This window comes from Corvus brachyrhynchos, unplaced genomic scaffold (assembly GCF_000691975.1).
Source record: "Corvus brachyrhynchos isolate BGI_N302 unplaced genomic scaffold, ASM69197v1 scaffold11, whole genome shotgun sequence".
NCBI classification, from domain to species: domain Eukaryota; kingdom Metazoa; phylum Chordata; class Aves; order Passeriformes; family Corvidae; genus Corvus; species Corvus brachyrhynchos.
Genome location: NW_008236965.1, coordinates 7,853,651 through 7,881,160, shown reverse-complemented (window position 1 = coordinate 7,881,160; position 27,510 = coordinate 7,853,651). Strand labels below are relative to the sequence as shown.

Below are 27,510 nucleotides of genomic sequence, written 5' to 3'. Positions count from 1 at the left end.
AGGGAAAGACAGTACTCGAAGCCAGACTTAAAATCTATGTGAACAATTATATTTTTCCAGGACAGAGACCTGCAGAGGGCAGCTGTAATGAGCATGGCTAGACCCTTGCAGGACATTGATATTTCTGCTTTCAGTTTGGGCCAACACCTTCCTTCTCTGTTGTTGCCTTTCCATCAGAATGATGTACTTCTTTACAGAACAACGTTTATATTTCTCTTGTTGCATGTTGTAATCTGATTCACTAATTTGCTTGACAGGAAACAGTTAAGGACAACTCGCTTCTTTTCATGCCAAATGTTCTAAAGGTATATCTTGAAAATGGACAAACCAAATCTTTCCGTTTTGACTGCAGCACTTCAATAAAGGTAAGCCAGCTATACCTTGATAGGAGACCTTCAGTAATCATCATTTACTTGGAATGCTTTAAGAACAAAATTACTGGTGTGTTCAGTTGCGGCTGGACTCTTAACTCAGAAATAATGAGGATTTTGTCCATTTTTCTGCTGCTAAAAACATACTTCGTTGTCAGTGAAGAAGTGATCATTTTAATGTGCTTGGAGCATGATCAAAATTATGTGGTTGTATCATTTTGTTATGCTGCCAAAATAGCATGATTTGTCAGCAAAAGTCAGGAGCTAAGAAGATTAAGATGTTGGTTGCTGATTGAATATTATCTAGCTTATCATTCAGTGAACTTAGGATGGGATGTTGTAGGGTTGTGTTGGTGATGAATTACTTGCCTCAGTGCAGTGCCCTTTACACTTTCCATAGCACATGTCACATGCAGAAATAAAAAGATAAAGCCCTGGCACAGAGTTGAGTCTGCCAGGGAATGTCTGTGACACTAATGCATGTGGGTTCCTAAATCAGAGGCATCATCAGCATCTGCGAGAGCCTTGGAGTAGCATGGTAAGCAGCAGGACTAGTGCTATGGGGCATGCTGCTGATCTCCCAAGCATTACTGTTTGGGGAAACTAGTTTCAACATGGATTGGTTACCAAATCTAGCTCACTGCATGGTTGCTTGCACACTTGGGACACTGAGACATGAGAGGTGCATGGGTGGGAATGATCGATGAAGGCTGGGGATGCAGTTCTGCATTGCCAGCTTTTGGTAGTTTTTAGGAATTGTAAAACCAGGCATATTTGAAGAAAGGCTGCCTTTGTGCTCAGTGTGATACAGCAGCATGGTCAATCAGAGCAGCAAAGAGAGTTATTAACTAAGGCAGACAAGAAACTTACTCCAGTCTGATAAACAGACACTAAAGACACACCGGTAAAACAGACATTAAAGTCACACTTAAAAATGAGCTGCCACATTTGTTAATAAATGTAGCATATATGCTTTAGGCATAAATTGAATGCAAGTAATGTAGGTTGAAAGCATTCCATCCATGGGTTACATCCATGGGATACTGAATTCCTTGAGTCCCTCTGAAAATTTGGTTAGGTGAAGAAATAGGAGACGAGTCATGTAGATAGTGAGGTCTCCATACCCTTCTAAGGAGCACAAGCCCACTTTCTAGTATTTTCTGTTATGAGCATATAAACAACCAACCTATTCCAGGATGTTTTGCCCCTGAAGACCAGTCTTTGGCCATCACATTACATTACATTACATAGGTTTCAGTAGTTCTGTCATGGATGTGTCATGTACTATCAGACCAAATGTCAGATCTGAAGTCATTGGCACAGATACCCATGTGGTCTCAGTTACCTAGCTGTATTGATGCTGTAAACCTGCTTTGACCTTAGTCATTTTGACTATTGGTAGGAATAATTTCCTTTGCTTCTAATTCAGGCAGTTATGTATTCTGAGGCCTGCACAGCTATAAATGACATATTCTTGCATGTGTGTGCATATTCCTCAGTGCAGATAGGTGGGCGTGGATTGTTGCTTCGTTGCTTAACTGAGGTGAAGTAGACATGCCCCAGGTGAGTCAAGGTAAATGCAGGTTTTTTCACCTCTAGAAGTCCAGTAGTTCACCACTTAAAAAGGAGGGTGCAAGCAGTACCTAACCTGCAGTCCTCACTTTCCATGTTGCTGGGTCATAGCAGCTGGGCTGACTTAAGTTGCCAGATGAGAGGATGTCTAACAAAAACTTTGGTGCAGTAGTTCAGAGGCTGTGTGCCTTAGCCTCATATTTTAAAAGGTCCAAGACAGCTAGTGGTAGAAAGCAATGAGATTATTACCCTCTCTTAAAAGCTTATATTTAGTATTATGCTGCTTCATGTCACTGTTATGCCCATAGTTTTTAGCATAGTTTAGAAACATAAATAAAAGTATGTTTCATATGTAAGCAATAAATTCCCCATTAGTCAGAATAGTATAATATTAGCCTCTATTATTTAGAGTGATTGCTTGCAATTCATTCATACTCTCTTATATTCTCTATATTGTAGAGAGCTCTCCCCATTCTCTCTCATACATTTTTTCGTCCTTCCACCAGTTTGGTCTTGATTTTCCATAAACACACTCTAATTGATCAATTAATCTTCTTAAATTACGTTAGAACCCTTGGATTACAATTTGTCACGATCTGCTTAGTAAGTCCTATCCATCTGGATACTTACGTATATCTGACAATCTTTCAGATGGAAAGAAATGTTTTAATCTTGTCACCAGCATACTGTGAAACTATTTCTAACTGATGACTTATTATGTATTTCTTTTTCCTACAGCATTCACTAAAGTAAAAGATACCTTGATAGATAATATTAATAATCTACATACATTTACAAAGTGTTATATGAAAGTAAGGTAGGGATTAGTTGAATGGATTTGTGAAGAGGTTTGTTTCGTTTTTATTTTAGATGCAGTCATTCTCAAATTAACTATCCTTAGACATAATTCAGTATGAAAAAAGCTGATCAGGAGTCTCTAAAAATTGATATGATCCATCAATTTAGAGCTATTGTTCTGCACAGGTATCATCATCATTGACTTTTCTGTCAGCATTTAAAACTCGAGAAAACCCTTTTCCATAAGAACAAATAAAGGCCATTCATCTAATTTTTTTTTGTTGAACGTATGAATTTGATTTGTCTGCTTGATGTCGTGGCCCCAACAAAGGGAGGAGAACAGTAATAAGACCATCTCTCCTTTGCTGATGGGTTTTATTTCCAGGGAGACAGATGTGATTTAAGGGCCACACCAGTATAATTTACATGTTAAACCACAACAGAATGTTATCCATTCCCAGCAATCCCATTAATGTATTTCTCACATTCATATCTGTTACCATCTTGGGGATGTTTGATTATAAAGAAGCTGATTTTTCCCTGGATGAATGGTTGTGATTTCCTAGAAACTTGCGCAAATCACGCACAAAGCCTTGGCTTCTACCCTGTGCTGGGTACATGCAGGGTGTGTGGCAGGGAGGAACTGGGTCCCAAGCACTTTGTGAATTTAAACACTTTTTATAAATCCTTTGTTAATTAGGATGTCATCTTAACACTCCAAGAAAAGCTTTCCATCAAGTGTATTGAACACTTCTCCCTAATGCTGGAGCAGAGAGTTGAAGGATCTGGAACGAAACTCCTTTTGCTACATGAACAAGAGACTCTAACTCAGGTTTGTGTAATAGTATATGAAAACAGATGTTAATGAGAGGGGTTAATCAGTAATTCATCCATCTTTTTAATTACTCAAGTGAGTTAGCTGCAAGGTTTATAGTGTGATACAGTCTATCAAATAGCTGGGATATTTAGATGTGATTGTAAGAATAAGGTTCTCAAAGGAATTCTCTGTTATAAAAACATCATATTTAATTGCTTTATTGGGCCTTTCAAAAATATTAGGAATTAAAAAATCAGTCTGAAATCTGAAAAATACTTATCTAGCCTTTTCATATCATATGAGGCCCAGCTAATGAACATACTCAACAGTTGGCAAACCCGTGGTAACAGTTCTGAGAACAGTCTGCCCAAATTTCTTTAAAAGCCTTATTTTGATATTTGGTTGTAATCTGATTATACAGATCTGTGTCTGGGTGACAGGGAATGCTCCTCTTTCTGATGAAGTCAGGTTTGGCTTGCTTACACAGAGATACATTATGTCACTTCAGTGATGATGAATTGTGACACAGAAAATGTTGGTGTGACTTTCTTCCTTAGATCAGGGAAGTGTGACTAAAGTTAAAGTTGCTTCACAGTTACCAGCAGAGTACCCTGATTTTATCTGCTTATCGTTTTGCCAAATTGTTTAGCCTGAAATTTCCTATTATATTTCTGTGTTTCAGGAGAACATTAGTATTTTTTAAATTTCAGCTAAATTGGAAAAAGAAGGAAAAAGGAGAAATGGATTCTTAGATGGGGAAAAATACTTCATTTAAATGACAGAATCCCTGTAATTATAACTAGAGTCTGTGCAATGGTATGAAGGAGCTTAGTTTACCAGCTAACAGTCTTTCCAGCATTTTCTAACCTTTAAGCACTTGCTTTTGCCATGCTAACATTCTTTCTTGAGGGTATAAGCTACTCAGTGATTGCACAATAACCAGAAATACTCAATACTTGTCTTCCTAGCCTAGCTATCTCCTTGAAGTTATTGGTAAAATTCTCACTGAAATCAGAAACATCAGAATAAACCAGCATAGTGAGCTTTCAAAAATCCCATCTGGAGCTTTTATTTATGTACAGAGTATGTCTATATACTTAGGAAAGAGGTGAGACAACCTGAGGTAAATAGACCTTGTGAAAATTGTTTGAGCAAGACAGAGATTTCATTGGAGATTTTTAAAAGTATAGTTTTGTCAAGTAAAGATGTTGATTATAAAGTACCCTAACTACATTAGCCTAATTGAATAAATTACATAAACTACATTAGTTCTGAGGGTTTCTACTTTGGAGTTCCTGTAAAATCAGCAATACTTTGATTTGCCATTATAATGTTGCTGCTGACCATGACTTACAGTGGTGGGTTTGGATTGTTACCCTTTCATCTAGTTACTCATTAGCTATGCAATGGTCTCCTGTGAATATACCCAGATTACAGAGTTAAATGCTTAAAAATGTTTTGCTGACCAACACAAAAGCAGACTTTTTAATTTTTTAATGTATTGGATCTCAGTCAGAAGTTATGGAGTCGATCTCTTAATCCAGAACAACGCAGGAAAAGACCTAGTTTCTTGCAAATTGTCTGATGGATTAAAACAAGCAAGAGAAAGTGAGAGTAATAGCTGCCAAGTTAGGCCTCACCTGTGTTCTCAGTCTAAGAAATAAAATGTGACCTCTCCCCAAACACCTAACGCTACCTGTTTATGCATATTTTAGTCCTGCTGGAGCTCAACTAAGCTTGTATTTCACTTGGATGGTTTTTGTTAAGATGTTTTATCTCTGTTCTTTCACTCTGGTTTTGAGTGAATTCTGTTGCTTTGAGGATGAGTTGTATCAGGTAGACATGCCTGTATGAGTCTAAAAGTCTTTCCACAAGATTATATATATAAGATGTTCTTAGATGAAGAACTTAATAAGTAGCCCATGGCAAAGGTCTTTTTTGGGCAGAATTATTTTTCTTGCTATGTCAGGGCTCTGGAGCAGGGTAACATTGCCCAAGATCTTGTTCCACCAGGGTTGCCAAGCTCTAATATTTATCTGTCTATTTATAATATCTAATTATTGCACTGTCCTAGGTGACCCAAAGGCCAAGCTCGCATAAGATGAGATGTCTTTTCAGGATTAGCTTTGTTCCAAAGGATCCCATTGATCTTTTAAGAAGAGATCCAGTTGCTTTTGAATATCTCTATGTACAGGTAAGTGAAAGCGCAGTGATTGCTAGTGTAAAGGAGAATAAAAAAATACACTTACTATATATATGAATTTACATCTTCACATAGAAAAGCATGGTTGCAGTAAATCCTGGCTTTTATTTCTGCTGCATAAAGCCAATGAATGCACTTGGGGAATGTACAAATCTCTGTCATCTGCAAAGTCCGCTTTCTTCATAAGTCTCTCCAAGTAGTAATGCTTTGATATCTTTCCAAAATATATTTGGCTTTAGAGAAGAGTGAAGCTGAATTAATTGTTAATACTTATTTATGCTACTGTAATATCAAACAGAAGTGATGTCTGAAAAGGAACTTCCAGTAAAGTGGATGGGAAAACTGATGTACAAGCAATGTGGTTCTCCTGAATATCTCACCGGGTAGAATCCTGCTATCCTGAGTCCAGATATACTGATATGCTCCCAGCACTCTTTGTGATGGAGGATTACTCTTCTCTCCAGGAAGGCTGAAGAGAGCCTAGATCAAAATAATCATGCCTTTTGCTCTGTGGCAGAAATACTGGTATTTTTCATTAGTGCCCATATTGTGAATAACTGACACTTCTAAGAGCAAAAACACAGTCCTACGTCTGAGTTAGGGGTTACTTTTCATGAAGTGTTAATTAAAAAAACAAAAAGAAGAAAAGAACAGTAATTTATTGTCAGTGCAAGATTTTTTAACATGACGCTCCCTCTACTGGTTCTTTGGCAGAGCTGTAACGATGTGGTTCAGGAAAGATTTGGACCAGAACTGAAATATGACATTGCCCTGCGGTTGGCTGCATTACAAATGTATATTGCAACTGTGACCACCAAGCAAACTCAGAAAATCTCCCTCAAATACATAGAGTAAGTTGAGTATGCTGTGTGCTCTTTAAAAGTGAAACTTTAGAAGTAACTTGTAGATTCTTTAAGGTTGTTTCTTTAGTACGTCCGTATGCACGCACCAATTTTAGGTTTATTCTTTGCCACTGAAATTGATTCAGGTGTGTTAAGAGGGGTACATTTTGTCCTTTTGGTCCATTTACTTTTTGGTCATCTGTTTGGGCATATGAAATAGACTATAAATGTAAATAAGATTAGCTCATTTGCTTTCAGTGATTTAAGATCTAAGTTTATATGGTCTGTATGCTCAGGTTTTAGTAGAGATTATTATAGTAAGATTCAGATTGTTGCTTGGTTCAGAAGACAGTAGGTCACAGATTGGAGTTTGTAATATTTCTTAAATGCAGTGATGCCTTTTCCTGGTCTTAAAATCAAGAGTCAAACACGGTTATAAGGGAAAAAGGGATTTTACCTTGGTATTTATTTTAAGGATCCTTAGGTGCACACATCCAGGTCGAATGCACCTCAATGCACACCACAATGCACACCCCCAAAAGATCTGGTATAGCATTATAGGTTTTATTAATTAGCATATCTATCAAAGATTCCCCAATGAGAGGCTTGAATGAGCCCCTCTCCCCAAGGAACCTTCCCCTGGATAGTTCTATCTTAGTTTACAGAATGTGTTCTGGAGAGGACCTTGGGGTCTGGGGCATATTGATCCCTAACTACGAAACCTCTAAGATGTTGAGTCTCCTAGCTGAACAAACAAGTCCAAGAATGTAGGCAAAAAGCACTAAGAATACAGAAGTTGTAAAAAGGTATAAAAGGGGTATAAAAGAAAAGGTAAGTCATATAAAAGAAAAGAAAATTCATCATGGCATCAGCAGAAGTACTCCAGTAGGCAACTGTCTTACGTTAGATACCAGATTAGATGTATAGATCATATAACTACATATAGATATAGATGTATAACTACAATGAAAAAGTAACATTGGAAAGTGTAAATGTGTGTATACCACCTTGGATTAAAAAAAAAAGGCAACAAAACCTCACAACAGAACAAAACCCCAAGGCCTTAAACTTTTTTTGCTGTTGCTTAGTTTGCTTGCAGAATGGAAATAATAACTGTTACACACTCAGAGTCTTGTAGGGTTTATCCATCATATTGAAGACAATGTTATATTCTATCCTATTAATGAATCTGCAAAAATAATTACTTACAAGCGAAGAGTCAGTCTTCTGTCAAAAGGGGTGCTTCAAGCAGAAAAATAACTTGGTAAATGGAGGCAAACTGGTTGCATTTGAGGAGGATCCCACCACTCCCCTCACCCCCACCCAACCAAAAGGTGACTAGAAAATGGCTCTGATTTCCATGTTCTAAAAGAAGGTTATAAAATAAAATTAAATCTGACATTACATTGTTAAATTATCTGCTATTTTAATTCTGTAATCGTGCTTGCCAATGTAATTAAGTGGTGTTTAACACAGACTTTAGATATCAAATTTAAACATTCTTTTCTGAATGGCATGACTGAAGAGATGGAAGGGATAGAAGAAAGATTATTTATAATTTTAAAATCCTTTTTTCGAAATAAATTGTTTAAATTTTAAAAATAACATTTTTTCAAAACTCTGGACTTGATCAACTCTCCTGTTTTCAGCTAATCATTCACTTGGCATCATAGTCACCAGTCTTTAGATAAATAATCATCACAGGAATGTGAAATTAAATATATGCCTTTTATTGCAGAAAAGAATGGGGATTAGAGACTTTTCTTCCATCTGCTGTGCTGCAAAGCATGAAAGAAAAGAACATAAAGAAAGCACTTTCCCACCTTGTCAAAGCAAATCAAAACCTAGTTCCTCCAGGCAAAAAGGTATTACATTTGCATCTTAATGGAAAATATGTTTTAAAGAACAGAAAGTGTGGCATGCATGGGACACATTTAGAGCTAATCCTTTGGAGAAACACCTAGCCACTATATTTTCAGAGATCTAACTTTGGGTGCTGGTGCAACATAGCCAAGAACTATTAAAAAAAATTAATTATGCCCCAACGAAACTATCTTCTTAACCTGAGAATGACAGAGAACTGTTTATTAATACCTCATGTATGATAAAAAAAAATATATATTTTAATTAACTTAGCATTTTCTATGAATGGCAGATTTGCTAGGAAAGTTTTTGTTCTCTCTCTGATGCTCTCATCTGACATAACTGCTGTTTTTCAGATTGTTTTCTGTTACACTGTAGAGAAAGACTTTTCGCTGGCCAAGATCTAACTGGATAGATGATGGTCCTTGCAGTAAATGACCCTCCTTGCTGTTCTAAAATGCTTTTCTTAGCACTAAGCTTTCACTTCAGCTGGAAAAAACACAGATAAGACAATGTCTCTGAGAAATGCCTTTGTTACATGCAAGCTGAGACTGCTTTTAGACACCGTAATGTGGTTTCTTAGTGCAGGTCATCTTTTCTTGTTTGTAGTCAATGGAGAGAAATAGGCACTTCTAGGGAGCAATTCATCCCATCCCACATTCGGAACCAAAAATAGGTCAGATTGCCTGTGTCCTAGAAATGCTTATTTCTCTTCATGGACTATAAAAAGAACCTAAGAGTGACTAGTTGAGACATAAAATGAGCTGAATCCTGCTTCATGACAGTTTGTTTCTGAACCAAAAAGCCACAAAACAGCTGGTGCTGAGCTAAGGCTCACTGTGATCAGCAGAAATCCTGCTTGGAGGTTTCAGAACAAATTGTGACTGTGAGCATAGCTTTATGCGTTTGACCTCAGGAAGAAAGGCTGAAGCACTGCATGTCTCCTATAATGCTGAAACTAAAGCTAAATTATCCCAGTTGCTTATTATTTATCTGGTAGTGTAAATTTGGGTTTATTTTGGAAGCCATCAGTGCTTCACAGGTGTAAGATATGCCTTACAGTGGCATAGTAGTATCAGTTCTTGGTTAGAAGAGATACTGCAACAGTCCCTTCCTGTAGCAAACCCTTGTTGGCTTTGTTTCATTCTTTTCGATTTGAGCTTTGGAAATACGTTTTTTGCCAACCTGCTTTTTTAGCAGGCAAGTCTGAGAAAGAAAGCATCTGAGCTCTTCATCGCCTCCTGTCTCACTTGTAGGTACTAACACAGAAACTAACTGATTTCTTTGTGCAGTCTTCTCTTCCTTCACATGAAGGGAAGCTTGTCATTCTCAGGATTCTCATGTTTTTTTACAACCCTTCTGTATTTCTGCACCAAGCGAGCACCTGGTGAAGCAAAGGGGAAAGCATTACCACTAGTTGCTCTACTTTGGATTCATTTCCTCCTTGTTGTCTAGGAAAAAATTACGATGGGGCCCATAAAATGCTGTTCAAGATCAAATAAGATTTTGAATTAGAAATCCAGTGACTGGAATGAAACTGGCAAATGATATGAGACTCTTTTATATTATCTTCTAAAAGTCCAGATATAAGGATTTACACCAGGGAAGTGTCAGGTTTGGATTCAGACTGGGTGAAATGAACTGTTTCTTGTTTCCCTTTTGTCTCATAAAGTATTTCTAAGTTTTCTTTTTTAAGTAGGTAGTTTAAGCTCAGAGGAAAAAAATAGGAGACAAATTCTGACATATTACATGATAAGATCATATGTATTGATATGCTGTATTTAGCTTTCTGATTTATTACCTACTAAATAAACAGGAAATGCAGTAGCAAGTTGGAATAATCTGCCAAACACCACAAGTACCTAGCAAAATGTAAAATACATAGCTGACACATGCACATTTTTTTGTTCTCTTTCTCTGTATAGGTACATAAATGTTTAAGAACTGATGGAGTTTATGAATGGAAAGCTGCTGTCTTAGCCTTGAAAACCCTCAGTGAACAGATGTTTAATCTGAGTACTTCAACATTTTGCCTTCATTAAAGCAGTTAGCATGTTCTTGAAGTGCTCTGATCTGCCCATTCCCAAGTCCTCAGTGCATTTTAACTAAACAAGCAAGATATTAATTTTAAGAATGAAACTGTTTCTCCTCATCTGAAGCTCAAGCATCTCAAGATTTAGTTTCAGGCTCCAAAGAGCTGTTGTGGAAGACCATTCTCTTTATATTATGCAAATATGTTTTCTTTCTGAATTTTATTATGTGATGATTTCCACAACTACCTCTTACCCCTGTTTCTCCTTTCTCAGCTCTCTGCTCTGCAAGCCAAGGTGCATTATCTAAAGTTCCTCAGTGATCTACGATTATATGGAGGGCGTGTCTTCAAGGCAACACTAGTGGTAACATTTCTCTCAAAATAGTCTCCTCTCTTGATTTTTTTTTTTCCTAATGCCTTTTTTTTTTTTTAAGCTGGATCATGTAATTTTCTTTAGAAATTTAGGTTCTATTCTTATGCTTAAATATAATTTTTAATTGAACCAAAACACTTTTTGTTCCTTTTCATCTTGAAAACAACGTATCTGTCATAATAAAAATTTACCTGGAATTTGGAGATAGATAGCACTTTCTTAGCAAATAATGCCATCCAATTATCTATTGAATGCTAAAATTGTTAGTCTGGAAAAATCTTAATGACAAAGTTTTTCTTTTAACAGAAGCAGAGTCCTTCCATCGTCTGTTCATCTAACTATCCACCTAAAAACTAGAGTGCAATCAACATCCAGCAAGAAATTCCTTTACTTTTTTTTAAATTACGAATCAAGTATGCTCTTGTGTATTGTATCTTCCTAGAAAAAACATAATAATCTTTAATGTAGAAATGCCTTTCAAATGTAACTCTATGTAACTGAAAGAAGGGATTGGTGATTTCTGTTACTATGCAGTACCTATCATGTTTTTTACTTGTTCTTTTTTTTCTTTTTCTGTTAAAGCAGGGAGAAAAGCGTTCAGAAGTGACTCTGTTAGTAGGGCCACGGTATGGAATCAGCCATGTGATAAACACCAAAACAAATCTTGTGGCTCTCCTGGCAGACTTCAGCCACGTGAACAGAATTGAGATGTTTACAGAAGATGAGAGCAGTGTTAGAGTTGAGCTGCATGTCTTAGATGTGAAAGTAAGTTTGTTACTGATTTGTGTTGAAATAGTATCTTTTAATAATGTTTTTGTCTTTATTTGAGTATTAGATCAAGCTATGCTGTTCTGAACATTTTCATGGCAATAGTACTCTGGGAGTGCATTTTCAGCTCTTTTTTTGTCACAGTGCATATATACTACAGGTTGGGCTACAGTGTACCAGGCTGGTGTATTCCAGCACCTGCATTCTATTTTGATTTTTCTCTCAGCTGACACCCAGCAATTTGCATCTTCATGAATTTCCATGGTAAGAAGAGGTGATGGTGAAATTTGCCTTCTTTTGAAGCTCCTTCTAGTGTAATATACAGTGTCATTACCAGTAAAGAATTGCCAGCTGCACTGAACCAGGGTCCCCTGTAATCCAGTGTTACATCCACAAAGTTCACTGCAAGTAACCACATAACAGTTCCCAATTAAATAGACTGCTAAAGTGCATGGGTTTCTTTCTTAGCCTTTAGAATTCCAGTTCAGTGCTTTACCCGACGTAATATATTCACAGGTGCTCATCATCTACCTGTAGTAATTTAATTTCTTTTAAATCTCACTAACACCTCCCATCTGAGGCATCTTAGCAGCAAAATGAGTGGCGTTTTGTATGTTACACTGTCCTGGGTGTTTTTGGTGTGGTTTCTATTTGGCTTTGAAGTGGAAGCCTTCATAGACTTTCTAGGACATTAATCTTAACCAGAGATTGAAGGAAGAGCTCTCATTATACTTGAAACTTAAATATTTGATTAAAATAAATAGAACCTAACACTTCTTTTCGCCTACCCAGCTATACACAAAAAGCACACATGAGGAATATTTTACTAAGCTTTTGCTTTGAATACTTTAGGTTTATTGATCTGGAACTGTTTCCCTGTATTTAAGGTAATGAAAAAAACATTGTTATAAAGTAGTCTAGATGCTCTTTGACAGCAGCTTAAGAGAAATTTACGGGTTGGTGAACACAGCATCTCTTTCACTGTACTTAGCAATGGTAACATCTGAGGATAGCAGACTGCTTTGCCTTCATTACTGTGCTAAACTCATGGCCTTCTTGTAAGAAAGCTATTATCACCTTTTTACAGATGGAGAAAGTAATATCGAAATTAAATGTTTCCCATCTGCCCATATGTAATATGCAGCACCGTATGCCATAGTATTATGTATTACCATGGTGTTATGTTGTTATATATTATAATACTGTTACTGTCTTACTGTAAATTGTGCATATCCCCATCTCTTTGCACTTCAACACATGTGATCTCAAACCCAGAGAGACTGACTAAAAATAAAAATCTAGCAGACTCTGGGTGGAATTTGACAAAAAGTTGCCTCTCTGTGGGGCGCAAGTAGGGGTTGAGACTATGTCCTGTGAAGGAGATGCAGGCACACAGTGGTAGGTATTCTCAAGTGATGTTTTCATCCTTTGACTTACCCTCAAGTAGTAGGTTCATATATCCAGGTTCTGAATGTACCAGTATATGTTATATATTACATTATTTTCTAAATGAACAGACAGTTTAGATTTTTATTTTATTTTTGTTTCTTTAAATATGTTCTCAAGCATGTTTCACTTGGCAGAAGCAGGCAATAAAAGTTTAGCTGTCACAGGACTTTTCAGCAGATTACCAGTATTTCACAGCATTGTTTTCAGCAATCTGAGATTTTTGTGGAGTTCATAAGTTTCTGCCAATCACCGCAGAAAACTTGAGATGAATGTAGCATTTCAAATGTCAGTTTTTAGTAGTTGCTCAAAAGAACAGAGATTAATTAACCCAGTGTAGGTTTAATAATTTATAGTAACTATAAAATCTATAGTTGAATACCTTGAAAGAAGCGTGTATTGAATAGAAGCTCAAGCTGTAGCAAAAATAGGTTAAAGAAAAAAAAAAACCCTCATATATTTTCCCAAGTTGCTGAAAACAGTTTATACAACATTCAGGGCAGCTGGAACATTTTGGCCCAAGATGCTGTAGCACAAGCCTTTAAAAGCTCATTGGACCTGTTGTGGGTTTGGTAATAAGGTGTGATCATCAGTTATGTTTTGGCCAGAGCTTCCATCAGAATCAGTTGTCTTTTTACTAGTAAGGGCTTGAGTAGGTTGGAGAGTCATCCTTGTTGCATGTGACATTCCGTCTGGAATGGATGGTGCAGGTCCTTGCATCTGTCTTCTGACAGTGGGCTCTGCATGCTGAATTATGATAAATTGTCACAAATGTCCACATACTGTGAGTCACTACACACTGTGAGTGATAAGATGGGTTGTCTATGGTCTAATTTCTATCTATGCATCACGGTAAGGGCTTCATTTTTATTTCCTGTCTAGGAGTTGCAGAGGCTAGCCACCTTAATAAATTACATTTGAGGAGAACAGCTTTTGGTATTAAAAGCTATCGAGACATGAACAAATTTTTAGGCAAGAAAATGTACATAATGGCAAAAGAAAAATTAATTAAAGTGTGTTTCACATGGATGTCTTGGGTTCGCTGCTTGCTATCCTGGCAGCCACAGTTTTCAAAGCTCTGAGGTCTTTCATTTTTGTTAGGACTGGCTTTTTTTTTTTTACAGTGTTTTGTGTTTGTTTTCTTTGCTGATTACCCTCCTGGGGATCTTTCTCCATTCTCTCTGTCTCTGTTTATCTGCTTATTTTTTCACCACTTGTCTTTTCAGTAACACCAGGCTGGTGTTCTGTTGATCTGTCTCTGTTTCTGCTGTGTAATGACAGCTTTAGCCTGACTGCTGTATTTTATGAACCTCAGCTTTCCCTGACTGTTTGCTTCCCTTGTCATTCTTCCTTGCTTATTCTTAGTGCACCACATTTTCTGGGAAGCATCAGATTCCCATACAACTGCAAGACTCCAGCATCTAATGTACCAGGTTCTTAACCTGTGGCAGATTCAGAGTAACATTAAATAGTGCTTTGGCAAGAGTAAGGTGTCTGTGCAAGAAAAAGATGGAGCACGAGTCTTAAAATAGTTAGCTTCATTCAGAAAGAGGGCACTCAGTTGTTGAGATGTCAAGTTGGACTTCTACCTTACTACAATTCCAGTCTTGACTAAACTTTTTATACTGTTTGATATTGGTAGTGAGGAAAATAAATTCTCAGTAAATTTTCAGTGTGGTGTTTGTGATGAAATTCCTTTTGCTTTGATGTAATAGTATGGTCAACAGGCAAACAAATTGAGGAGGAACAGCCTTAACTGGATTGTATTCTTCTTAGCCTATTACTCTTCTGATGGAGTCATCAGATGCAATGAATCTTGCTTGCCTAACAGCTGGATACTACAGACTGCTGGTTGACTCAAGACGTTCAATATTTAACGTGGCCAACAAGAAAAATGCAGGGAGCCGAGAAACAGGTATTTATTTCACAGTATGTTAATGATGGTCCAGTGTATAAAGCAGACATCAACTGAAGCCGGAGCACCTCCAGATAAATAGAAGGCTGTGTCAAATGAGATCTGATTGCTCACTCAGACCTAGCAACACAGTATTTATTCAGCTTTATAATGTTCTAAGATCCAGCCTATATTAGCATCTTCATGGCAAAATAAAACCTGTGTTGATTTTCCTTCATACTCTAGTAGACAGAGGCATGCTTCTGTGGGTGTTATTATTTTATATGCATACATCTTTTGTCAGAATACATATGGTTGGAGAAACCAGCTGCTTTTGTGTTGCTATGCCTGGAATAGCATTTTAGATTTTTTCTAGAGTACAGAAGTACCAGTTAAACTTTAGGTCATTAAATCAACAGGTATTTAACTTAGAACAGAGGTGAATTTGAAAGTGCCTTTCTGATATATTTGATGGCTCAACTATCCTATTCAGAGTGTTTAATACTCAGCATCAACAAATGATTGTTTACAAATTACATTACTTTGTTCTTTGATTTCACAATGTTGATTTTATTTCATAATGCTATAGGACCTGAAAATAGAGGGAAACATAATATCCTTGCTTCTGAATGGAATTGTATACCAAAAACTACCACTTTCCTGGCCGAAGGAGATCAGGAGGCTCAAATGTCCTTTGCTGATCCAAAGCAGAAGACTGTAGATGTTTCCGAAAGTCTGCTATGTCAAAAAGAACACAGACATCTCTACATAGAGAATACTTATAATTCAGGTGGATTTGATCAGCATCTGGCCAAGCAAAGTGACCCCGCTGAAACAGAAGAAAGCAGAAATTTTAACCAGCCTTCACTGCTGTCACTCTCAGGTTTGGAACCTAGCAAGAAAGCACAGGATTCTCCCAGGGGAGCAAAAGTTTCCTTTATATTTGGAGATCCCAGCTTGGATGGTATCAGTCCCCAGACTCTTGGCTATGAAAGGCTTTTGGATGAAAGTCCAGAAGTACTAGAAAAACAAAGAGCCATTTATCTTAGTAATGCCAATGATATTAAAGGCCTGGATTTGTCACCGGATGCTGAAAGCCTTCAGTTTGCTACAAATTCTGTTTATGCAACTATAAGCGATGGTAAAATATTTGGAGCTGCGGAAGGGATAGAAGAGCCTTTGCTGCATGATATCTGTTATGCAGAAAACACAGACGATGCTGAAGATGAAGATGAAGTAAGCTGTGAAGAAGATATTATGGTAGGAGAAATAAATAGGCCTGCTCTTCTCAGCCTTTCTGGTTCTAGTGATGACATTATTGATTTGACTTCACTTCCTCCTCCGGAAGGTGATGACAATGAAGATGATTTCCTTTTGCATACCTTAAACATGGCCATTGCTGCTCCTCCACCTGGTTTCAGGGACAGTTCAGATGAGGAGGACTCTCAGAATCAAGCGACACAGCCTAGAGACAACAAGGAGCAAGACAGTAATCTAGGCAATGATGACATTCCAGTGTCGCTTATCGATGCTGTCCCTACTAATACAGAGGGGAAGGGTGAGAAGGAGCTAGATGATGCCGTAGTCTCTACACTTCAAGCACTAGAAGCTTTGGCTGCTTCAGAGGAACAGCAGACGAATGACAATTCAGGTTCTTTCACCATAGTTACATTTATTCATTGAAAATCATTCCATCTCATCCATTTAGCTTTGGAAGTACTCCATTTCATGAGGGTTGGTTTGGTTTTTTTTTAGTTTTCCTTTTATTTTTTGCCGTCATTTTGCATACATCATATTTCATATTTAATGGAGCCACCACTGTTATTAAACTACCTGTCTTGGGAACTGTGCAATAAAGTCAGAGTATTCTTACAAAGAATATTTTTGTCTCTAATACACCCCCTTTTGCTTGTCACTTATCCAGGTGCCTCAGCTGCTGTCATTTAATTGACTCTTATTTTTTGTGGCTTGCAGGTGTAGCTATCCTGCGAGCATATAGCCCTGAGTCATCTTCAGATTCTGGCAATGAAACAAATTCCTCTGAAATGACTGAAAGCTCTGAACTAGCCACAGCACAGAAACAGTCGGAAAACACTGCACGTATGTTTTTGACCACAAGTGAAGGCTACCAACCACTTGTGGAAGAGCAGACTGAATTTCCCATTGCTAAGAATCAGGCTGGAGGGCCAGGAAAGAAGCCCTCACAGCCTTTGTCTGGTGGTCAGACCACAGAGCTACAGTCAAAAGTTGTGCCTTCAAAGCAGATTCTTCATTCCGACAACATGGAAATGGAGCCAGAGACCATGGAAACAAAATCTGTCACTGATTATTTTAGCAAATTGCACATGGGATCCTTGGTATATTCTTGCACTAGTAAAAGGAAAAATAAGATGACAGATAGCGAAGTAAAAGCATCCTCTGATGGCAATGCTACTGTGAAAAAGCAACAGGGAAATAAAAAAGCAGAGTCTGATGAAGACCTAAAAGCTAAATTTGGAACTCTGTCAGCAAGAGACAGCCAGCGCTTAAGCACTTTTAATGTGGAGAGAACTGCCTTTCGCCAAAGATGGTATGCTGCCGATGATGGGGCAGCAGATAAGCCAAGCCCAGAAACTGTTAATGGGAAGACTTTTCCAAGAGTTCCTGTCCTTGGTAAAACAGAAACTGACTGTAAGGATGAAGTGAATCCTGAGGTGGATCAGGATGATACCTCAGGGCTTAGCCAAGGGGAAAACTTCCTGTCAGATATGACTCCCGTGTCTTCAGCCAAAGACCTAAACGATGCAGAAGATACTGATTTATCTGCAGATGACCATCCTTCAAAGCTTCCAGAAGCTGAGCAGAGTGTGGCTAGACTTTGTGAATATCACTTGGCTAAGCGCATGTCATCTCTGCAAAGTGAAGGCCATTTCTCGCTGCAGAGCTCTCAGTGCTCTTCAGTGGACGCGGGATGCAGCACCGGCAGTAGCACATGTGCTACCCCTGTTGAATCCCCTCTTTGTACCTCTGATGGTAAGCACATCATCTCTGATCCATCAATGAAGGGCATTGCCTATGTTCCAGCTGATGAAAGAGCTGCCATTCTTCCAAACCATGGAACGACATACAAGGACCTGCACCAGCAGCCTGAAGCTGTGTGTCACAGAATGACGGTGCCTGTTGTGCATTCAGCAATTAATGCTGAACCACTTTTTGGCACTTTGAGAGAAGGATGTCATCGGATCCCCAAGATAAAAGAAACTACAGGTACAGCAGTAATAGAGTGTTTCTTGTGTTTATTCTTAAAGCTACAAGTTCATGTTGAGGTCTAGGCAAGACATTTTTATTATCTTTATCTGGAACTACATCAACAAGCTGTAGAAGATAGTGAGATTAGACCTTCAGTTTATCTGTTCATTTTACTTGTACATGTTGAGATATTCTGATGAGCTGCATACAACTTCTTAAAAACCCTCTCATTACAGTTAAAATATTTGGAGGGACACTGACAGAGAGGCCTCTCTTCCGCTCTTCGGAAGCATCTCCAAAATCCATAGTCACTTGAGTTCCTTGTTAGATTATGAAATTAATTCAGAAATTACATTAATGTAGGGGAGCAAAACCTTTGATTCATTTCTTAGGTGTCTTATATGCCATTTTAGCAGGTTGTCAAAAACATGCCAATATGAATAAAAAGCTCTAAATGTTAAGAATAAGAAAATGTCACTACCTTATTAAGCAGGTATTTCCTTCACAATCTGACAGTAGGTGTTTCTTTACAGTTATAAAAAAATGCACAGTTTTTCAAAGGCAGCATTGAAATTCTTTCAGTTGGATTTTAAGTGTTTCTCCCTTCTTGGGTTGCAATACTCATGTAGCATAGTGTGAGAAGGCATGAAAATCCAAAAGTGGAACAGATTAGGAGTTAGAATGAGAAATAATCTTTCTCTGCCAAAAAACTGCCACAAAACCAAACCAAAATTACCATGAACGCATCTTTCCATACTGTTTCAGGTGTAGTTAAAATGGCGTTTTAATCTGAAAGTATTAATTAGTTAATTGAAAACATGCAATCAATGTATTAGGGGAGATTTAGGATGTTTTGTACATGATTTGCTGTTCCTTTTCTTGAGTAAGTCTGCTATAGTGAAATCAAAAAATAGTTATTCATAAGTTATAATTTGTTGACCGATTGTAAAAGGCATTTTAGTGAAATACAGAAGACTGCTAATGATTTTTTGTGGAATATTTTGAGGAATGCAGACCATTGGGAAATACCAGGAAACCATTTGTCCTGACTGTTAAAAGATATTTAAAAGTTCAGTCTATGAATATTATCAGGGTGATGTTTAATTATTCTGTCTGCTCTTCTACTACCCCTAGTGTAGCTTTCACAGAGCCTGAAAAGGGAAGACAAGGAGGCATGCCTACAGCTTTTCCTAGACAGCCTCTAGCTGACTCCATCATGCTATCATCCATGCTATCAGAATCAAAGGTGCCAAGTCAAAATGAAGACTCTTGTGACATTCCCAAAGTAAATCAGGCTTGTGGGGCAACAGTTAGTTTACGGCCATATGACATGATAGGAGGAAGCCTCAGGATGCCGCAGAACAAGAAAGTGCTGAGACGCAGCAGCAGCAGCAGCAGCATTGGAGGATCTGCAGGCATTGAGATGCTGTTTGAGAAGAAGGCAGCCACGACCAGATTGAAATGCCTGGACAGCACCCGAAAGGATGAATCCAAATTGGAGAGAAGGGTGGAATTTTCCCTGGGCAAAAAGCTGTCAAAAAGTTATTCTCAGAGTTGTGTGTACGTCAGCACTGATAGGAAGGACAGTAAGCGGTGTTTGGGCACAGGCACCAGTCAGAAGGACTCCAAGCAGTGTCGAACATTGCCCTTGCGAAAGCTGACCACCAGCACCTGGAGGTGTCAGGGCCCCTTTAGCTATTGCTTCCTGAGCAGAGGAAATGATGACAATGAGGAGGAAGATGACCAAGACAGCCATCAGCTCTCACATCTCTTTGAACCACAGATCCTGTGTGAGCTCTCAGAACCAGTTGCTCAGTTGTTGTCCAGTGACAATGAGCAGAAAGTCTTGGAGTCCCCAAAAGCTGCTGAGCCCCCATATGATGCAGTCAATGAGCATGAAAAGAGCAGTGCTGACACCCAAGGTGGCCAAATTGATGTGAATTTCAACGATGTAGCCTTCGATGCGCGAATCACACGAATAAATGTGATGAAAGAGAAAACTTATGCAATGCCTGATGGATTTATTGCAGCACAAAAGGATGCCAATGAGCTACTCTCACTGGTACGAGCAAGTATGGGCAAGAGAGAAGATTTACATCCAGAAACATATGACCTTAAACTTTCTAAGTACAAACAACTGTTATCTTTGGAATCGAGACAGTTGGGAAGTGCCTGCAGGAAAATGGCCATGGCTGATAAAAGCCCTGAGGAAATGCTTTTAGCTATGACTTCCAGCTTTCAAGTACTCTGTTGCTTAACAGAAGCCTGCATGCGTTTAGTTAAAGTCATGAACTCTCAAACACAGCAGCAGGAAATTATAGCTAAGATAGACGAGGTTGTAATAAACTACATTTGTCTTCTGAGGGCTGCAGAAGCAGTGTCAGGCAAGACCTCTGGTGATCCTAGCATTAAACTCTTGGCTCGACATCCGAATACCATGGCCGCTATTGTAAGCACACTAACACGTTCTCTAAAAATGCTTTTAAACAAGTAAAATACAAAAGTCACTTCATAATCTACCTTTGCAAAGCCATACATAAAAAACTTTTATTTACTGTATGTGTATGAACTAATGTAACAAACTCAGCTTTCTCTGTATATTTTGTTATTTTATATAAAATAGGTATGAGATTAAAAAAAGTTAAAATACTGAACATTGAGAAAAGTAATGACTAGATCTGTCCTTCGGTTTATACAAAAGCAACAGCCAAAAAACCCTCTTCCCCAAGATCAGAAAAACAAGCAGAAAAAAGTCCCATATAGGAGCAAATTGATGTTTGGCTATTTTTCATATAGTCAAATTTATGGTTGTATGAAGTGAGTTTCTAAAGCCTGTTATGTCAATGAAATTGTTTTCTGTTTCATCCAAGTTTTCACTTGGAGAATGCTCCATGTTTAGAATGATTAATTAAATCATAATGTATATAACACAATATTTAATGTTTTAAAATTATAATTTTTAAGCATTGAAAATAGCAAAAAGACATTTAAAATACAAGAGACTATTATAACTAACTAGAGAATATATATATAATAAATGAATCTTTTGTTCATATGGACTGAATTACCCGATTCTTCTTTTCTAGGAAATTCTGTATTTAAAAAAAAAGTATTGGATATATGAATATACCAGCTTCAGAGGGTATCTGATGTATTGAACTTTAGTGTTGGCATTTTAGACAGTGCAGGTAACTGTGGAGGACTGAGGACACAGAAACCAGAGCGATGGTGGTGTTCTGTCTGAAATGAAAGATTGGTGCCATAATGGTCAGAACAGAATGTATGAGGCAGGTCTACACACCCTTTCCCCTGGTAAACGACAGGACCATCAGAAAATTCCTATGCTGTTTACTGTTTCATCATATATTTACGGTGCATCTGAACAACACGGACTGCATCTATTTTGTTAAATATTTTATACTTCATATTTTATGATTCTGAATGTTTAACTGTAAATAAGTTAGAAATAAAATGAAGTTTTCAGAATACAATAAATATCTCTGAAATATTTCCAGCTAGAGACAGTTCTTCTCTTGAGTGATGACAAAGGCAATTTGTGAATAATCTCTTCCATCTGAACCTTTCTGGAAAACATTTTGTAGTCTTGTGTTTGAGAGGCAGCCAAAGCAACAGCTCTCAATTCTGGCTGGCAAATAGGCTTTCACAAGAGCATCTGGTGAACTTCTCAGTGACCAAGGAGCAGCAGCCTCCATTCTCCAAACTCATGTAGGTAATTTTCACCTCTTTCTCGTAACACCATGTACAAGGACTATTACTGCTCATGTTTTCGAAACTTACCCTTTTGGTTGAAGCACATGTGCAGCTGTCTGTGCTGAACTAGAAAGATTAAACCAACAAAATTAAGGAAATACTTTCTTGCACTTCATAAAACCAAGAAATGCCTTTTATTCTGACTGCAGAGAAACATCTTCAGAAACACAGTATCAGAAGCTTAATCTGTTGTCCATAGTAGAAAAATCTGATTTCTGAGACTAATTCACTTAGTACATGGACCCACTTCAGAGGGCAGCTCAGAGATAGGCTGCAGGCTGAATTACTCTCTTGCAGGGTGACAACAGCTTGTCCTGTGTGGTGCTCACACTCGGTGGTCTCATTCTGACAGCCCAGAGACTGGGGCTGTGAGTGCTGCTCTTGTGCTGCAAATACTATGTGGTTTGAGTATTTCACACTGGGGAAAAAAAACAAGCTGAACTGTTGCATTGGTATCTATTCCTTGATTGTTTTCTGAGTTTACAAAAATGTCATCAGTGATTTGGAAATAGTTTCAAAAATAAATTTAGGATTGTCACAACTAAGGATTGACATAGATCATAGGATTGTGTTACTTAAAGCATTTTTAGTCCAGTTCTTTTCATTCCCTTTCTTTTCAATTGATCTAATTTTATTTCAAAGGTAAGTAGATTTTTGTTCTTCTTACTGTTCAAGAACTTTTCTTATTGTAAACATGCTCATTTTGCTCCCTGGAGTTAACTATGGTCTTTTATTTTTTTTCTGTGGCAATGTTTCTTGTGTTTAACAAGTGGCAGGGAGGTGCGGGGTGTGGGGGTGTATTCTCTCTGTTTTAATCCATTTTCATAGAATCATAGAATAATTTGGATTGTAATGGTCCTCTGGAGTTCAACCCTTGCTCAGGTCTAATCAGATCAGGTTGCTCAGGGCTGTTTAAAGTGTCTGTTGGACACCCTCCAAGGATAGATTTCTCTGGGCACCAGTTCCAATATTTGACAATCTTTATGGCTAAAAAATGCAAAAATTCTTTTGATCTAATCAGAATTTTCCATGTTCCAGCAATATCCATTGCCTTTCATCGTATCACTGTGCATCCTTTAGTAGAGTCAGGCTCTGTCTTCTCTATATCCATTCATCAGGCAGCTGTAGGCTGAAATAAAGTCTCCCCTTAAGCTTTCTCTCCTCAAACTGAGTAAAAGCACTTTCTTCAGTCTATCCTCGCATATCAAGTGCTCCAGCCCCTGGCCAGCATGGTCACCCTTCACTGGACTCCATGGTGTGATTTCATAAACCACCACCATGCTCTTGTGTCAGTTTTGATAAATAGGATCATCTAGCCAAGCTCTCTGGGGCATCTCTTAGAAGGCAGTTTCTCCTTCCCTCAGGACTTCAGATATCCCCATCTGGTACCATGTGAATGTCTTTTTCATAACGTTTCCACACAGATATATATGCAGGCTTTTAAATGCTCCCTTATGAGAACTTTGTACAATGGCGCAGCTGCTGGAAATGATTTGTCTGCAGTCTCCTAGAATCACACATATACACAGGCATATTAGGTTAGTGTCTCAATATCATCTGTCAGAAAGTGTTTTTGTCTTTCTTCTGGGCTTTGGGGAGATCTTACTGCGGCCTTTCAATACTTAAAGAGGGCCTATAAGAAGGATGAGGACAAACCTTTTAGCAGTATGAAAATAGATTATGGGTTTGAATTACAGATACAAGCAAGAAATTTTTTTTTGATGGGGATGGTGAGGCATGGAACGGATGGCCCAGAGTGGTGGTAGGTGTCCCATTTCTAGAAACATTTAAGGTCAGGTTGGACGGGGCTCTGAGCAACCTCATCTAGTTGAAGATGTCCCTGCCCATCGCAGGGAGTTGGACAGGATGACCTTTAAAGGTCCCTTCCAATACGAACTGTTCTGTGATTCTAAGATCCTGTGATTCAGCTTGTCCTGTCCAGCTAAGGAGAGTCTTGGATGATAATAGACATAACTGTTATTAATTGTGGGGCATGTGACCTTTCACAGCAGTTGCTGTTGAATTATAGCTGATTTCTGTTAATCTTGAGCATTAAGATGACCTTGTCTTCCTGTGTGGCATCCTAATTGATTCCTGCATTAATTGTACATTTTAACTTTATGACATGAGGGAATGCCATCAGTATGTACCTACTTGCACTAAGGCAGTAAAGAAATGCTAAACGATTAATGTCATCTGGAATATACAATACTTTTATAAACTTTTGTACATACAGTATATGTTTACTGATTTTTAACTTGGCAAAATGACAGGCATCTTCATGTTTGAGTCCTTGAGTTGAGGCTGCTTTATAAAATAATTGGGCAAAGTTTGCCATTTTGACATTAAGTAGCGAAGCTGAATACCTACACTTTTTTCCCTTCTCTTTCATTAATACTTCATCAATTTGTGATCACTGGAAGATCCAGAATGCTTCATGATGTTCTCGCTGCTCACCAGACATGTGAAATAATCATTTGAAGCTATGAAATGGATTCCTGAGTAACTTTGTCACACAACTTATATCAAAGAGAGACCTGATTACTGCACTGAAATCCAGTTAAATTTAGTAGTATTTTATCAGGCATTAATTTGGCTGAATAGGGTATAACTGTAGTATTGTAGCAGCAGATGTTAAAAGCCAGAGCCTCTTTGCACTAAGCACTAAACTGTTACAAACTGGAAACTTGGTTCATACCACAAATAGCTTAGTGATGAACATGTGGCACTAACATTAATCAGTCTTTATAATTTGCCACTCAAAATTCAGTAGTAGCTGTTCTGAACAAAAAGAAGGTGATCACAATCTTCCACTGCACTATCTGTGGAACAGCCCTAATATGTTTTCAGACCTAGATTTGGCCAAAGCCATCGAGAACTTGAGGCACTCATCATCAAAGTCTAAACTAAAATAAATAAGTTAAAATAGAATAAATTAAATAGTAAATGCATTTTCCTATAGGTGTTTGCAAGGTAAAATCTGAAATTTTCTGTCAGTGCTGATGGAATTTGGAAGACCCTGATGGGTGGAAATTTATGAGACTCAATCAAAACTTTCCCTTTAGAGCCTGTAAAGCAATGGATTCTGGGGAGAGTGAATTTTGGCCCATGAGATCTGGGAGCAAATCTTTGATTTCATAAGGGTGGGAGGCAAGGCAAACTAACCTAGCAGCCTGTTGTACTATAGCAAACGTAAGCGTGTCAGTATTGATTTTGAGGTGCATTTCTTTTACAAAAAGACACTGTGACACATTTTTATGCAATAGGACATACTTAATTGCATTTTAAAGCTTGTTTTGTCATTCTGAAAAAAAGCAGTTATTTACTCTGAGCCTGCAGAGTTAAGGAAAAGTAAAAGGAATGTATTATATCTCCTGCTCCACTTTTTCTAAGTGGTTGTCTTATTGCACTGCATTTATGTGGACCTTATTGCTCAGGTTTCGAGGATGTTTTTTCCTAATGGTACCTGCCCTTGCACCAGTCTTCTCTTATTCTCAAAACATTTGACATATATTACCTAGAATTACTTCAGTTTTTCACAATGGCCAACTAAGTTATTTTTCACTTATTCTTCAACCATGTCTTCTTTCAGGATTACCTTTTTGCCTTTTTGATCAGAGAGATTTGAATTATATCTTGCCACCTGTTTAAGAGGTGCCTCTACTGCCTCAAAATAAGGCATGTACCTGTGTGATCCTTTTGCCATACTTTTAAAAGTGGAATGAGAGGGCATCCAGGAGTTTACCTACTAGCCTAAGAAGCCCCTTCTCATCTGTGAGGCCAGAACTGAAAAACATGAATATTGGCCAAGCTGAAATGTTTGTCACCTTCTCTCAGGGGAAGGCTTTCATTTTGACACAGCCAGAAATGGTTGTCCTAAGACTTATCCTCCAGGTGATGCTTCCCCCTTTCCCTCATCCTAAAATGAAGCAGGACCTTTCAATCTAAAGGACAGGGATTACAGCATAGACAAAGTCCCTGCATCAACACTGCTATTCGTTGAAGTGTGAGAGCTTTCTCTTGTCGTGGCAGCAGCAAGGCAGTTTCCACTCAGGGATGACGCTTACATGTTTTCACCTTTCTAGGAAGTGGGATTAGATGTGTTCCCTCTGATTTGACTGTCCATTTGGGCAACAGGACTAAACAGGGACTGGCCAAAGGACTGGAAGCTTCACATCCCTGTTATGGAGTTCCACATTATCTGAACTGCTGAAATGTCTTTCTACAATATCTAAAGTTGTTAACGCAAATGAGGACTTCACAACTAAACTACCCATTTTTAAACTTGATAGCCTGGAAAGGGTGTGCATAGATTTCCTTTCTCTCTTCCAGTATTTAATTAGTCCTTGCCAGAATGTCATACAGAACTATATTCATTTATTGGTATTTGATCTACCAGGTCCTTCCCAAAAAATGTCTGTCTGAGCTCTACCAGTGGATCTAGCACAAGCAGATTTATGTATCAGTTTGTGTCCCACAATGCTTATTTTCCTGTCTTGAACACTCACTCATGTGTTTTCAACACTTTCGTGAGAGCAGTTGAACTATCAGGCTGCCTGTTGGACAGTCCCCTGATAGTGTGGTTGAAACATATCCTCCAGGCCCTGTGTCCCCAGTTTCAGTGAAAATAAGGTGGGATGAAGGATGCCGAATTTTAATGTCAAGATTTTCTCCCTTTCTCAAAGAAATTGCTGCTGCTACTCCTCTATCTGTTACTGTGGAATGTGGGCTATTTGGCTCTTCTCATTCTAGAAATGCTTTTCTCCATGCTGCAGATGGAGAAAGACTCACTCTTCCAGCACTCTTATTTCTCTTGTGCCTTATAAGTAATGGAAGGAAATGTAAATTATTAACTAGATTAGATTTTTGGGTTGATTTTTTTTTGGCCTTCCCATCAGTTCAGTCTGTTCCAAATTACTTGCTCAAACTGAAGCAGTCTGGTCTTTTGTTGCATGTTTATTACCCTTAATGAAGTCAGTTTACTATCCGTCACAGCCTTGAGCTGTGCTTATCAAGATCTTTCCCTCTGCCGGGCAAGTGACTTGTAGGAATTTTAATTTGGTGTTTCATGTTCTTGTGGATTCTCCTTCCCCGAAAAAAGTGACATTCTTTGTTGTTATCTTCTCTGTTAGAAAAATCAGAGAAATCCATACCCCTGTGATTCCTTCTTTGACCTTACTCTTCAAAGATAGGCCAGCTCTTAAGATGCAGCCATCATTTTTGCTGAAAGTAGTGTCTTTAACATCACTTATTTGTTTATGCTTTCCTTCACCTTCCCTTGGGCTTCTAAGAAACATACTTTATTTTGTACCTTTAATAGCAAAAGAGCTCCCTTTAAATTTGTAGTCCAGGCTATCTCAGAATATACAGAGAGTCTATATCTCTGATAGATCAGCAGTTATCTAGATGGATAGTAGGTGTCTCAGTATTTGCTATAAAACTTAGGAGTTGATACTTCCAAGTGAGTGTACAGCTTCTGTGAGACTGTTGAGTTACTGACTTGCAGTATATCCACCACTCTTTTCCCAGGCA

General features: G+C 38.1%; 1 protein-coding gene across 3 annotated transcripts in view; it reads left to right on the top strand.

Annotated features, from left to right (window-relative positions):
- FRMPD4 (FERM and PDZ domain containing 4) overlaps positions 1-21,702 on the top strand; it is a 343,499-nt gene extending 321,797 nt beyond the window's left edge. For 2 of the 3 annotated variants that reach the window (XM_017728504.1, XM_008629290.2), the window contains 11 exons: positions 258-365; positions 3,442-3,573; positions 5,633-5,752; positions 6,476-6,612; positions 8,342-8,468; positions 10,773-10,862; positions 11,454-11,636; positions 14,862-15,000; positions 15,569-16,630; positions 16,954-18,225; positions 19,347-21,702. In XM_017728504.1, coding sequence (XP_017583993.1) covers positions 258-365; positions 3,442-3,573; positions 5,633-5,752; positions 6,476-6,612; positions 8,342-8,468; positions 10,773-10,862; positions 11,454-11,636; positions 14,862-15,000; positions 15,569-16,630; positions 16,954-18,225; positions 19,347-20,701 — 4,725 coding nt within the window. In that variant the 3' untranslated portion in view covers positions 20,702-21,702. The remainder of the gene's footprint in view (positions 1-257; positions 366-3,441; positions 3,574-5,632; positions 5,753-6,475; positions 6,613-8,341; positions 8,469-10,772; positions 10,863-11,453; positions 11,637-14,861; positions 15,001-15,568; positions 16,631-16,953; positions 18,226-19,346) is intronic. The other variant, XM_017728505.1, reaches the window with a different exon arrangement.
- The last annotated feature ends 5,808 nt before the right edge of the window (positions 21,703-27,510 follow it).